Source organism: Rhipicephalus microplus, chromosome 9, assembly GCF_043290135.1.
Source record: "Rhipicephalus microplus isolate Deutch F79 chromosome 9, USDA_Rmic, whole genome shotgun sequence".
Lineage (NCBI taxonomy): Eukaryota > Metazoa > Arthropoda > Arachnida > Ixodida > Ixodidae > Rhipicephalus > Rhipicephalus microplus.
This window is the reverse complement of record NC_134708.1, coordinates 28,688,363-28,702,272: the sequence shown is the minus strand read 5'-3', so window position 1 is coordinate 28,702,272 and position 13,910 is coordinate 28,688,363. Positions and strand designations below refer to the sequence as shown.

General features: G+C 46.3%; 2 protein-coding genes across 4 annotated transcripts in view; one reads left to right on the top strand and one right to left on the bottom strand.

Annotated features, from left to right (window-relative positions):
• LOC119163652 (protein FAM91A1) overlaps positions 1-3,758 on the bottom strand; it is a 32,633-nt gene extending 28,875 nt beyond the window's left edge. The window contains exons 1-4 of one of the 2 annotated variants that reach the window (XM_037415695.2): positions 3,524-3,758; positions 1,982-2,066; positions 1,170-1,321; positions 376-433 (exon numbers count right to left, since the gene is read on the bottom strand). In XM_037415695.2, the coding sequence (XP_037271592.2) occupies positions 376-433; positions 1,170-1,321; positions 1,982-2,066; positions 3,524-3,595 (367 nt within the window). In that variant the 5' untranslated portion in view covers positions 3,596-3,758. Of the gene's footprint in view, positions 1-375; positions 434-1,169; positions 1,322-1,514; positions 1,662-1,981; positions 2,067-3,523 lie in introns of those variants that run through there. The other variant, XM_037415696.2, reaches the window with a different exon arrangement.
• Positions 3,759-3,783: 25 nt separating this feature from the next.
• Positions 3,784-13,311, top strand: LOC119163653 (acetylcholinesterase). Of its 2 annotated transcripts, none has more exons than XM_037415700.2 (3): positions 3,784-3,897; positions 10,748-12,339; positions 13,004-13,311. In XM_037415700.2, the coding sequence occupies exons 1-3, from the start codon at positions 3,889-3,891 to the stop codon at positions 13,188-13,190; spliced, it is 1,788 nt and encodes a 595-aa protein (XP_037271597.2). In that variant the 5' UTR covers positions 3,784-3,888; the 3' UTR covers positions 13,191-13,311. The 2 variants fall into 2 exon arrangements, with proteins under 2 accessions (XP_037271597.2, XP_037271596.2); XM_037415699.2 differs by lacking the exon at positions 3,784-3,897 and adding an exon at positions 7,890-8,072.
• Positions 13,312-13,910: the final 599 nt, after the last annotated feature.

Genomic DNA, 13,910 nt, shown 5'->3' with positions numbered 1-13,910 from the left:
TCCACTCAACCAATATTGCTATATAAGCACTAATACAACAAATAGTCCACCATAAATGGTACTATCGATGCTTCGGATATCACTTGACTAGTGATAATACTGAAAGTAGCAGCGAAAGTTATGTACGTCCATTAGGAACAAGTCGCATCAGAACAAAAGATTTAAAGTAGAGTAACCGGCAGCACGACTTCACATACAATTACACGCGAACACTACAAAGGTTCCCGCGGCAAATGAGGTGGTGACATGTTCACCTCATCGATATAGCTCATCTCACTACCCTTTGTACATAACATTAGTGATCACATGGCGATTTCCCCCCAGTAATTATGACCGTTGCAGACAGAGAAAAAGAAGAAAAATGCAGCCACTTACAATCGGCAGCAGTAAAATTTGGTAATGAGTCATAGCTTCTTTCCTGCTCCATTAGATCCTGTAATGCGAAGATTACAAATGCAGTATCAAGTATACATCTCTGCACCGGTGCGCACTGCAGACAAACATCTTTTCGGGTTGTCTCTGATTACCCCGGTTTTGAGCTGTCTGGTGTTCAAGTTATGTCCCAAAAACTTCATAGCCTTCTCACTTTCGTTCATTAACATACCAAGATCAGTATTGAAAACTGAGGAACTATTTTCACGAGCGGGATAGAGTTTCTGCATGTGGATTACTTGATTAGCTTCGTATCTACAGCAAATATCACCTTTGATTGGCCACATCCGAGCACATGGGCAGCGCTACAAAGGTAATGTAGAACAGCAAGCTCAATTTTAGCGAAAATAAGTTCTAAAGGCTAGATTATTACTGTTCTGTTGCTTATTACAAGCAAAGAAAGGCTCGTAAGGCTTGATTATTACTGTATTTACCTAAATGTGCCTTCTTTTGCTTTTTATCACCATTTTACTTATCACTTTTATGTTATTTCTTTAGATGGTTCTTTTTTTTCCTTGTGCTTTGTAATTCATGATGGCAATTTCCTTATGCTGTCACATTTACTACAGTTAACTTTAGTGTTCTTCTCTGGTTATGACTATCATAGGCCGCTCATCCTGATATTAGACCTTAAACGGGGTCTTCAATTACAACTACTTTAACTTCACAACCACAGGCAGAACCATCAGTGCAATGAGTATCACGTCAGAGCCTTTTGACATACTCTAATGACTTACCTGCATAATGGAGATGTAATACTGAAACGGGGTGATGCGCATTCTCGTGACAATATAGTCGGACAGGTGGTACGGGTAAAGCATCAGGTGACTGCGGCTGTACTGAAGAACGCTGTCGTAGTAGGACTTTTCATCCCGGTGATACGTTCGCACTGGTGGTAAAAAGAGGCAAGGAGCAAGTGCATACCGAATCACTCACCGAGTCTATACATGCAGGCACCAATTCGCTAAGCAATAACCAATCACGTCTTCCCCACACGAAAAAATTTGTGTTTACATCGTCGAATGAGTCAGAACACCAACGTACAAACTGTTCAGATTAACGTACGAACTCATTAAGATTACCAGACGGCAAGGACAACAGACGTTCATAAACAGTAAACAGCACGGGCATGAAAGAATCGCACTGAACAAATAAGATGCAACTCGATGTGAACTTTGTTAAATCAGCGAAATAAAAGTTGACTGGCCAAACCCTCCCATACGACTGGTCTCTTTCACTGCAACGCTGATGCCACACTATCAGACAGGGGAGGTCTACAATTTCAAAGGAGAGTATGGAAGCTTTCGCTCCAACAGGGTCACGGCTTATCACAGCCCTTATACAAGGACCCCAAGCAGTTGATAAACCGAGTACGTTCTATCTGCCGTTACCATTTTGTATGGCGCAGCCTTCACAAAACAAGGGCAAATTCGCACAAGATCTATCTATCTTCCTACACTAACCAACGAGTTATAGGTGAAGTAACGCTTTACCAGATATGAGGCACGTGAAAACGGCATGCTATTTAGCAAAAAAGAGCGCAGCTTACCGAGGTTTCCACGGAAACGCAACTGGTTTTTGATGCTGTACTGGAAGACGGCCTTTTCAAACTCTTTTTCTGAATTTCCAAGCAGCTGTTTCGAAGAACATCGGAGAAGGCTAGTAAGTACACTGTCGAGTTTTTGTTTCTGAGCATGTCATTAAGTCATGAGAGCAGATTGAACTTCTTGTATTGATCATGACAGAGCAGTAGCACGCAATGAAGGAACGGGCTGCACAGTTGAGACATAATAATAGCGCCAGTGTCGTGTCTTCCTTCCTGATAATCAGTTTTAATTTCGCACTGTCCCTCTGTTAATTTTGATGTTATCCCATCACAAACTTTCGGCAAAGAAACAAGAAAAAACACTGCACTATCTCAACACGACGTCAAACTGACAGGCGCAGCTGCGTTATTCAAGCTCCAAGGCAACAGTAGAATCATAGAGTTTATTTGGACAGTCACTTACTTTTTCACGTTTTTCATTTCTTTTTTTCATTCGCGCAATTCAACTAAACGAGTGCCACTCTTGGTCCATTCTATCACCACAATAATAATATCAGAAGTACAACGTCCCAAAACGACGATATGGTTACGACAGACGCCGTAGTGGAAATCTCCGGAAATATCGACCATCCGGTGAACTTTAACGAGCACTGACGTCACACATTGCACGAGCCTCTGCCATGTCACCTCCATCTAAATGCGACCGCCACAGCCGCGATCGAACTCGCAACCTTTGGGTCAGCAGCAGAGCACCGTTACACCACGTTTCATTCAATCAGACTGCAGGGGCACAGTGCTCATCTTTCGAACAGTTGAACAATCCTTAACGTCTAGCATCAACCTGGATCACTTATCATACACTTGGATCATGCGAAAGAAACTAATAAGTACAAATAATTTAGATTGCGCGGCTCGATGAAAGGGCACGTGATGAACACATGTCCTCGATGCTCGCCAGGTTAGAGAGAGCAACACATAAATTGGCCGGCAATAACGTTCACGGGTACGGACATGGCCTTGTTGAATTACAAACGCGTATTTACTACTGCCACCGTATTTGCAAAACGTTCTCGTCTGATTAGCTGCTTCGCGGAACGTCAACAACTCCGTGGATCCGTGCATTCAGTCCTTCGTTGAACGCACGTCAGATCTTTTCTGAGCCTTAGGTTTCTATCAGCATTCATTGCGCCGTTAAAAGTTTTCAGTTGGTACTCATCCGAACCGCATGCTTGGAGAGGTCCCGTCAGCGAGACTGTTCAGAAGTGATAACGATTTTTTCCTTCGCTAGTAGATGCGACGTAGTGCTCCTCGTCCACGCATTTTATTTTTTCGGGTTAGAGCGAATCGGAAAGCACGTTTTCGGTGAGCTCGAAAGAAAAGCGAAATAGATGAAGATCTGTAAGCTACAGACCATCGCACGTTCGGATACAGAGAAAGGGATTTCCGTAGGTCAGCACTGCTAGCGGCAAAGTTAAATCCGCGAAACACCGTCAAGGAAACAGGAATTTCAGAAAGGATCAACGAAACAGCTGACACCGGGCTCACCCTTTTCGCGCTGTCGGGAAGCTTGCTCCAGTGACAGTTCCTGCTGATGAAACTTTCGATGTCTGCATTCATGACTACGTGGAAGGGATTAAACAGAAGAGGACTTAATACGAGGGCCTGGTCGGCCCCAACATAAGGATAGGAAGGGGTGATACGCGAAAGCTGCTTCAACCACTTGCCAAGCTAAAGCAGACAAAATGCTGAGCGGCCATGTTTGTCTGATGACGCCGGCGATGCGGCTTTCGGAGGAACGAGCGTAGTTTCGCGTTGTTTTGTTTTTGCGACCTACACAACTTCCCCGTCGTGACATAGTTTCGCGCGGAGCTACGCGGACCTTTCAGGGACGTGCGTCAGCGGGCTTCGAAATGGATCCAGTGAGTCATTATTACGGACCGACCCGATTTTGTTATACGATCTCGCTACCTGATGGTCGCGTTCGCGAAAACGACGCATCCACGCAGGTCAGGTCAGAGGAGGTTTAGCTACTTTCGGTTCCTGCTTTGGGACAGCGCGCAGAAAAAAGTTCGCGCCCCGCCCCTGTGCTCGCTTCGGTTCGCTTTGGACAAACAAGTCACGTTGGGGTTCAATACGAACGTTCCTGTACTGCTTTCCCTCGCAATTTTCTCGTTTGTAGCGCATCCAGAGGAATGTTGGCACTGGGATGGATCACTGGACTCGAGCGGATCTCCTGTAAATTTCTTTTAAAAGAAGCAAACTTGTTGTGAGAATCCCTGAAACACAATTTGATTCACTCCAATGTAATTATCGCTGCACTATGAACACCAGAACCTCGCTGTTATTGTTTCGGGAAGACACAATTTTACCCATATAGATTCAAGTAATCATATTTTGTTCCCGAAGGGACACTTTACGTGGACTAAAAAAAGAACAGTTTAGTTATGACTGCATAATGAGCTGTGAACGCTGAACTTGAGGTATTATTGAAAGCGTTTCGCGCCATCATTAAGCCCGAGTTATTTATTCAAAACGGGCATACTAACGTGAAAAAATGTACTATGCTAGTACAAGCTTGTAACCGAACTGCGTCGAGCTCGAACTGTGCGGGAATTTTAAAATTCACATTCATGAGACTCGTGTCGGAAATGTCACAGTAATAATTCAAAATGGGCTTCAGCTGTAATCAGCATACTTCATTTCAAGTCGGTTTTTATAAGAGTATACTGTTGATATTACTTATTATATAATTAAACAGCAACCCAACGGTCCTGAATAATCATTTGGCGCTTCCGGAGAGGGAAGTGAGAAACTGCTATAATAATAATAATAATAATAATAATAATAATAATAATAATAATAATAATAATAATAATAATAATAATAATAATAATAATAATAATAATAATAATAATAATAATACATGTAAAAACTGCGGACATTGGCAATGAAAATTATAGATTAAATGTTCATATCTAAATGATCGTCCCAAATTGTCACGAAACTGCACCAATAAACCCCACCCCGATAACATTGCAATCTGCGATCGAATGGTGACTCGTACGTTTGCGGCAGCACTATCTTTTTGAAGTTAACACTAACGCTAATCTTCATTGTGCCCCACCGCGTTGGTCTTCTGGCTAACATACTCGGCTGCTGATCCACAGGTCGCGGCATCGAATCCCGGCTGCGGCGTCTGCATTTTCGATGGAGGCGAAAATGCTATAGGCCCACGTGCTCAGATCTGGGTGTACGATAATTATAATTCCAGGTGGTCGAAATTTCCGGAGCCCTCCACTACGCCGTCTCGCATAATCATATGGTGGCTTTAGGACGTTAAACCCCCATATCAATCAAAGTATTTTTGAATGCAGCTCCACGATTACGTGCGACTTATTGTCAACAACTCAACCGTGCGATAAGAGCAGTATTATACATGTCGCTAAAGTAAATTCTCTACTCAGTTGCCGATGGATGACGTAACACTTACAAAACCCTTGTGAGGAAATTATAATGGGGCGCGTTTTTTTTTCCATTGCAGTGTTATTATGACTGCGTAACAGGCCTTAAAAAGTGTTTCATACCCTATCGTGGACCTAATAAAGTTGCTTAACTCACTCACATATCCTCATGCTCTTATGACACCCTCATGATAGAATTATATTGGTGTGCGTTTTTGTATTAGGGTGCTATTGTGTAGCTGTGTAACACCTGTAAGAAAATGTTACACATCCCCATACTCTTATAACCATCTTATGATGGAGTGATGGTGTACATATTAGTATCAGGGCTGTATTCAATAATATTTTTCTGGGGTCGTTTTAGTGTACAACGGCTCACTTTGACAACTAATGGTCGATGTGAAGGCGGGTAGATACTTCAGTACGCCCCAAAAAAATTTCAAGCACGAAAACATTTAGGAGTTGTCAGAAACCACTTAACTACCCCCTCCCTAGTTACGGCTCTGGTTTATATAACAGTGTTACGTATGAACGCGAAACACTCTACAGATAGTGCTACACGTATATTATAATTATGTATGCACTTGCATTAGGTCAGAAGTTTTGATTGATTGATATGTAGCGTTTAACGTCCCAAAACCGCCACGTGATTATGAAAGACGCCGTAGTGGAGGGCTCCGGAAATTTCGACCACCTGGGGTTCTTTAACGTGCACCCAAATCTGAGCACACGGTCCTACAACAAAGTCAGACGTTCGGGAAAAATATGGAAGCGTGAACCATAATCATCGGCAGAATTTGGTCTTGGTGGTCGCGAATTCGCGTTAAATTTGGAATGGGCGAGGAGGGAGCTGTGGTACGCGCGAGCATGGGTGGGCGGCAAGAAACGTTATGGCGTTATTATGACTGTTTAACACCTCCATGAGGATGTTAAACATTCTCATATGCTCTTTTAACAGCCTTAATGATAGAATCGCGCATAAATTGCACATAGAGCCCATCATCCACCCAATGTATTCATCATCTAGGTATTTTCTTGTCCCGGGAAAATTATAACCACTACTCATATTGTGTGGCTTTACTGCTACGCTGAGCGAGCCATATATACAGCTGTCATTTTAGAAATTATGCCTCAATCGATTCTACCCTTGTGCTCGCGCGTGATGGAGGCGTGCAAGCAACACATGACTTTTCAAGCGCTTGGTGCCCACACTTTGGTGCACCAAGTGTACGCTTTCCAATGCAGGAGTGTACCAGTAGAAGTACTCTCAAGGGGGTGTCGAATTTGAAGGGCCCCTAAACGACACCTGAAAGAACTCCCCTGGCGCTTGTCGCCTTCTCGGCGCCGATTCGGGACGCCGGCAGTATGGTCACGTGACGCCGTGAGGAAATAAGCTCTTGATTGGTCCACATACGAGGAATATCAGCTGTGAATTGTCCCATACGCCGCTTTACCGTACGTCCGTTCTATCATGTTCCGCATAAGTACGGAAGCGGTCTACTGACTTCATTTGGCGCGGTTTCGACAGCGCAAGCGAAGAGAACACTGTGCCGCCGAAAGTCGCGAAATACTGATAGGTTCAACACTTGATGCGAACAGTGCCAGCGTCCTTTATGAAGAACCAAGCGACGAGGAGGCGATAGCGCCTATAGGAAGGGTAAGCTATGCGATTAAAAAAACGCTCTGTCCAGAACACATATAGCCAGGGGGTGGCACACCGAGCTCCTGCCCCCCCTTCTCCCGAATTTTTTTTTTCGCCTAAACATAGAGAGCAAATGATTACTATTTCAAAGATCCCCCCTCCCCCTCCGAAAAATTTATGGCTACACCCCTGACTTAGTCGTCTGCGAACTCGGAGTGTTTTAGGGCCCTGTATTCATGAAGCAACCCTATCATCATAGGCACGCTCACGTGGTGGGGAAGGGGGGGGGTGGCAGAGGGGGTGGCTTCTCCCTTAAACACCTAGGAGGGGGGACGCAAAGTGCGCCGAAGATAATGACGTAGAAGTGAAGAGAAGCGCTGGAACTGGAGGAAAGGAGTGCACAGCCAGCCTCATACATTGACATAATAAAAAGGGAGGGAGAGAATGCGCGCTGCGGCAAGCCTTCACCCCCCATCCCCCACGTGACGGGGAACCCCGCGCACTTCTAGCTCATCCTTATCTCGCGTTTTCATTATCGGTATCGTGCCTTTAGTGCGTTTGATAAACAAAGTATAGGCCGTCATTTCCTAACCGTTTCGTCGTTGCCTTTTACACTGTTACCGTTTTTGAAAACGCACTTAGAACGCACAGAAACATAGAGAAAACATGAGACAAGGATAAGGTTGGATTGTGAGAACAATAACCGTCGTTCGTCTTGCGTGCCTTTTACACTGTGATGTAGGTGAGTTGCTCAGCTGTCACTTTTCACGGAGGGGCCCATCTCTTTCTCCGTTTTCATCTGTCAACAGAGACGCATAAGCAACGGCACTGATAAAGAAAAAAAGTAGGCACTCACAAAAACAAGTAAAGGAAAAAGAAAGGGCGCCTGCTTGTTGTTGACATTTACGGGAATCACACGACCGGGGCCTGAGCTTCACCGCGAGTCCGGAGAAAACTGTTGAGGAAGACGCATTTGCACGCCTATACCGTGGTGAGTGATTCCGCAAGTCTTCCGGAGGATTTTTGATTTAGCGACGTAATTTAAATTGCATTCAGTACGAGCTGCGCGCTATTCTAATGTTTTTCTGTTCTTATAACCAGAGCCTCGTAGAGCTCTTTAAAAAAAAGAAACTCTTTGTATCATAGCGAAAGTGACCCTCCAAGCAGGATTCAGACTGTAGTACTAGTTACGTTGCGTCCGTAAAGATTACGTTGCGTACGCTGTAAACCAGTTTACAACACTCTACGTTAAGGGTGTTATGACAAACCAAAACACCTTTATTGTAGGGTGTTAGTTATAAACAAGGCAAAACACCCTTAAAGGTGCCATCTGGTTTACACTCTACGCAAGAACGACGCCTTTCAGTTGCTCCTTCGTATCCCTTCCTTGTCGTTCTGTTCTCGCGCTATAACTATCGTCATGCCAGTCAGCATCAGTGTGATACTGATCTTCTCTCTTGGCTCCTTGTCTGCGTGCCTTGCAATTTCTTTTCTTATGTTGTCTCCATCTGCCGCACTCATGTTGTATGGAAATGGGTACGTTCGATGACGACAGGCGTAATGAAACAGGTATGCTAGCTTTCAAAACGTTAACACCACACAGGGCTCTGTTAGACCCTAAATTAAGAGAAATGATATAAAAAAATATATATATATATACTTAAGCAGTCAAGTTACCCCGCCGCGGTGGTCTAGTGGCAAAGGTACTCGGCTGCTGACCCGCAGGTCGCGGGTTCGAATCCCGGCTGCGGCGGCTGCATTTCTGATGGAGGCGGAAATGTTGTAGGCCCGTGTGCTCAGATTTGGGTGCACGTTAAAGAACCCCAGGGGGTCGAAATTTCCGGAGCCCTTCACTACGGCGTCTCTCATAATCATATGGTGGTGTTGGGACGTTGAACCCCACATATCAATCAATCATTCAATCAATCAATCAATCAATCAATCAATCAATCAATCAATCAATCAATCAATCAATCAATCAAGTTTCCAACGTGACTGGAGCTAAAGCCCGGACGTGCAACCCGCAGTGGTCTGAAAGAGCGACGCGCGTGATGGGTCAGCGTAAACCTGCAGGTAGTGGAAGCCGTGACCATCAAAACTTGTGTGCATTCTTTCTTATCACTTTGCCCGTCTATTCCAGAGTAAAGGATAAGATTTGCATCTCAACATAAAAGGAATAAAAAGGAAAGACTGCGCTCACACCCGTGAAACTATGCACACACGCGAGCGCAAGGCACACGCATTTGCGCTTGTGTCTGGTTTTAGGCGGGTTCAATTAATTGATATGTGGGGTTTAACGTCCCAAAACCACCATATGATTATGAGAGACGCCGTAGTGGAGGGCTCCGGAAATTTAGACCACCTGGGGTTCCTTAACGTGCACCCAAATCTGAGCACACGGGCCTACAACATTTCCGCCTCCATCGGAAATTCAGCCGCCGCAGCCGGGATATTTACGCGGGTTTCAGCAAGCAATTATCCCCTTCGTGTTACGATGCACCAACTCACTCACCTAGCAACACGTTCTTCTAAAGATGAGATTTACGTTCCGATATGTTGCGTGGTTGGAAGTCACAAAACGATGGGCGCAAGTATCACTCAATCTTGTTGCAAATAATGATGACGTTGTAGTTGCGCGAAGCCTTCTGCGCTGTAGTTTGATTACGCTTGTTAGTTGGCGTTACTCGGCCTGCATGAAATCTTGAGTGATTTTTTTTACGTACCATGCAACTCTGCACTTGGCCGTCACGTATCACAATAAATTGCGTGGTGTGGCCCCATATGGACGTGCACTGCAGTCAGAGAGCAAATGCAGTGCAGGTGGCGTATAAATGTTAACATTCGAGCAGTCTCTATGCTCTCAGAAAATCTTCTGTGGGTGCTAGTTGGAACATACTGCAGGGAAAGGCTGCGCTGCGAAGTTGAAGACAAAGAGCTGGATTGACACAGGGGCTAGCTGGACTAGCTGTGCCACGAATTCGAGGCTTATCGCTTACTATTGCCGTTTACGAACATACGTCAGCGGAGAAACAGTTGGGGTGTACGGAGAGAGATGCTCGATCCGTCGATGCATGGCTTTTTTGACAAAGAAAGAACGGCAGAATCAAGATAACTTTGCTGGCAGCCTTTCGGTTCCATCAATACTGTAACAAAAGTGCGCGCAGGGTACTGAGTTGGGAGGGAAAGCAGTGACGAGAGTGGCGTTTTATTGCAATGTTCCCCCCTCCCCTCCCCTGGTACGGACGTCCAATACCAGTTAACTAGCTAGGAGTGAACTGTATTTGGTGTCTTAAGTTGCGCTGGTTGGTACGTGTTGATCTTGAACGAGGAAACCACGCTAGAACAAGACGAAGACGAACGAAGAGAAGAAGACGAAGACAAACGTTACAGCTTCTCTATACAATATTTTTTCTTTAGAGTTACTATTTTAATTCTTAATTAACTTGTGGTAATTACGCAGCTTGGCGGATTGGAAAAGTATCGTGACGTGCTGTCACGATGTCTCCTGCGTTAGCTGTGTACTGCTGAGAACAATACTGGGCCCGACGTGCGTAGCGCATGTGTTTTGTTTAATCTGAAGCGGAATTGGTACCTGAAAGATCGATCCTGTGTGTGTGTGTGTGCGTATATATATATATATATATATGCTGCTCTATGCTCTCGCAGGAACAGGATATGCTTCACGAAAATTTGGCATCCTGCCACCTCACGCTACTTGCGCTGCTGGTTTGCGGTGGCGTCGTCCTGCGATGCCTCTCGATCGAGCCAGAGGAAGACGCGTCCAATCGTGTGGAAGATCAAGACGCCGAAGACCCCGTGGAGACCGTGGTAGTAAAGACGGCTTGGGGTCCGGTGAAGGGTTTCATAGCGCAGTCGCCTCTCGGCAAAACAGTTCGCGTCTTCTACGGAATACCGTACGCGAAGCCTCCGACCGGTAAACGCAGGTTCGACCGCGCCGAAAGTATTGAAGAACCGTGGACGGACGTCCTCGATGCCACGGTGAAGCCCAACTCTTGCTTCCAAGTGTTGGACACCCTATACGGGAACTTCAGCGGAAGCACCATGTGGAACGCCAACACGGAAATGAGTGAGGACTGCCTCAAGCTCAACGTCTGGGCGCCCGGTTCACCTACTTCATCCGGGGGACGTCCTCTCGCCGTCCTCGTCTGGATCTACGGCGGCGGCTTCTACAGCGGCACTTCGACGCTGGACGTGTATGACGCCCGAACGCTGGTCTCGGAGGAAAACGTCGTCGTGGTCTCGATGAACTATCGCGTCGCGTCCCTCGGGTTCCTGTCCTTCGGCAACGAGGCGCTGCCTGGAAACGCCGGACTATACGACCAGTACATGGCCCTCAAGTGGGTCCAAGAGAACGTGGCGGCCTTCGGTGGCGACCCGGATCGAGTGACTCTCTTCGGCGAAAGCGCCGGCGCCACCAGTGCAGGCCTGCACGTCCTGTCACCGCTCTCAGAGTCTCTGTTTCACAGGGTCATACTTCAAAGCGGGTCTCCAGCAGTGCCTTGGGGCTTCCAGGACAGGGACAAAGCTCGACAATCGGCTAAAAAACTGGCTACAGCTTTGCGGGCCCCGGACAGCTTGGATCAAGAGACGCTGGATAGCCTCCGCTGTGAGCGGCCCGAAGACATAGTGAACAATGAAACGAACAGCGGGGGAGTGGTAGACTTTCCGTTCGTTCCCGTTGTGGATGGCGTCTTCCTACCGGATACGCCTCAGGCACTTACGGACAAGGGTTCATTCGCTAGAAACATCAGTGTGATGCTGGGTTCTAACGCAAACGAAGGTTCCTGGTTCTTGCAATACTTCTTCGGATTTCCGGTGACAGATGAGACCCCAGAAGTCACGAAAGAAAACTTCACAGCCGTTTTGGAGGCTTTGGATCCGTCTCTAGAACAAACGCCTATCGCCGAGATTATGAAAACGTACACGGCCGGCGAGATTCCGTCGACGGCAGCGGATATCCTGAAGGCCCTGGACTCGATCGTAGGTGACTATCACTTCACGTGTCCTGTTGTGCGGTGGGCAGACACCTTTGCGCGTGCTGGGATTCCGGTGTACCAGTACGTGTTCGCGCGCAGGTCTTCGCAGAATCCTTGGCCCCGGTGGACGGGCGTGATACACGGCGAGGAGGTGCCGTTCGTGTTCGGCGAGCCGCTGAACGACACGTACTGCTACAGTGAAGAGGACAAGACATTGAGCCGTCGAATCATGCGGTACTGGGCCAACTTCGCCAAGACCGGGTGCGTATCGCATGCGAGTATTCAATTCCGTGGCGCGCCTTTTAATGATCATCACAGATATTTTGTGTCAGACAGCAACCGCAGCCGAACCTTGACATAAGAAAACCTAGCAGTTGTTCCGTGTACGAATACAACCGATGAGCGAAGCTCCTTAGCAATGGGACGCAGACGACTATGCACCTGATCCCGTCTCTGGCTTTCATGAAGGCGGTAGGGTGGAGAGCTGTGATGCAGCGGGGAGCTTCGATGGATGTGTGGGCCTAAGGAGCTTTGCTACTAAAATGTAACAAAATGTAACAGCTCTTCGGCATGGTTGAGGGAATGAATACGACAAATTAGAAAGTTATCCGTCCGAGGGGTCCGACGCGGCGTTACTCTACGAAACTCTGGCGTAAGAAATGCTGCCACTCCTGTTAGCGAAGTGGTTTTCGTGTTGTCTGACACTTTACCGCAAAGTAGGCGGTGCGAGCACGACATGTATACAAGGCTATATGAGACGTCCACTGCACAGCGTAGGCAGAAAACTTTTGAGGGTGGAGGGGCACCTTTTTTAAATGGTCATTTTTCGCACTGCATGCCAAAGCAAAACTTTTAAGCCACTCACATAGCCCTGCTGACTTCCATTTCAAAAGATCGAAACTTTGACCTCATGTTCTACCCACAGGAACCCCAACCTGCCAGAAGACGGATCACCTGGATCAACTATCCACTGGCCCGAGCGCACGGATTCGCTCAAGCGACACCTGGTGCTGGACGTGAACGAAAGCGTGGGGAGGGCGCATCGTCAGACCTACTGCGATTTCTGGGAGAATGTACGACGCAACAGAACCCCTCCGGTCCCGTCGTGCTGAGAATACTGTGGGAGCTTGTATTCGTCGAAGCAGCCAGCTCTCCCCGAATTAAAAAAAAATGCGTTTGTATATATTCAAGCTCAGTGGCGTAGCCAAGGAGATTCAACCCCTCCCCGGAAAATGTTCTATATTTCTTGCGTATATATACACACACATAAAAACGCTCGCACAAACATAATAAAGTATGGTTGGCCCCCCCATCTCCGGAAACAAATTCTGGCTACGCCCCTGTCCACGCCACGCCAATTACAGACACACAGCGTGGTTAATGCCCCCATCTCCCTCCCCACAGAAAATTTTTTTTATCGCTATACGCTTCTGCAAGTAGCAGACGTTTATCTGTAAAAAGTGCCTCAATACTAGCGGATTACACGCATTGTTTATTTGTGCCAAACTTCATAAGTATACTCTAGCGCCCCGCAGTTAAGAAAAAGGTAATGTTTTCCATACGCTAGGGTATTTTACACATTATCTGTCGACTTATATTTACTAGTTACCCTACCTTTAAAATTTATAAGATCAAAAGCATGCGGTGACGAAAACTTCAGCAAATTTTTTTTTGTTGTACGTGTTGTCTCAAGGATTATATATATATATATATATATATATATATATATATATATATATATATATATATATATTGTAGGCATCTACATCTCGTGCCAAGCAGATGATGATTGTCAGCCAGAACATATGATGATGATTGACTGCTGTTCAGAT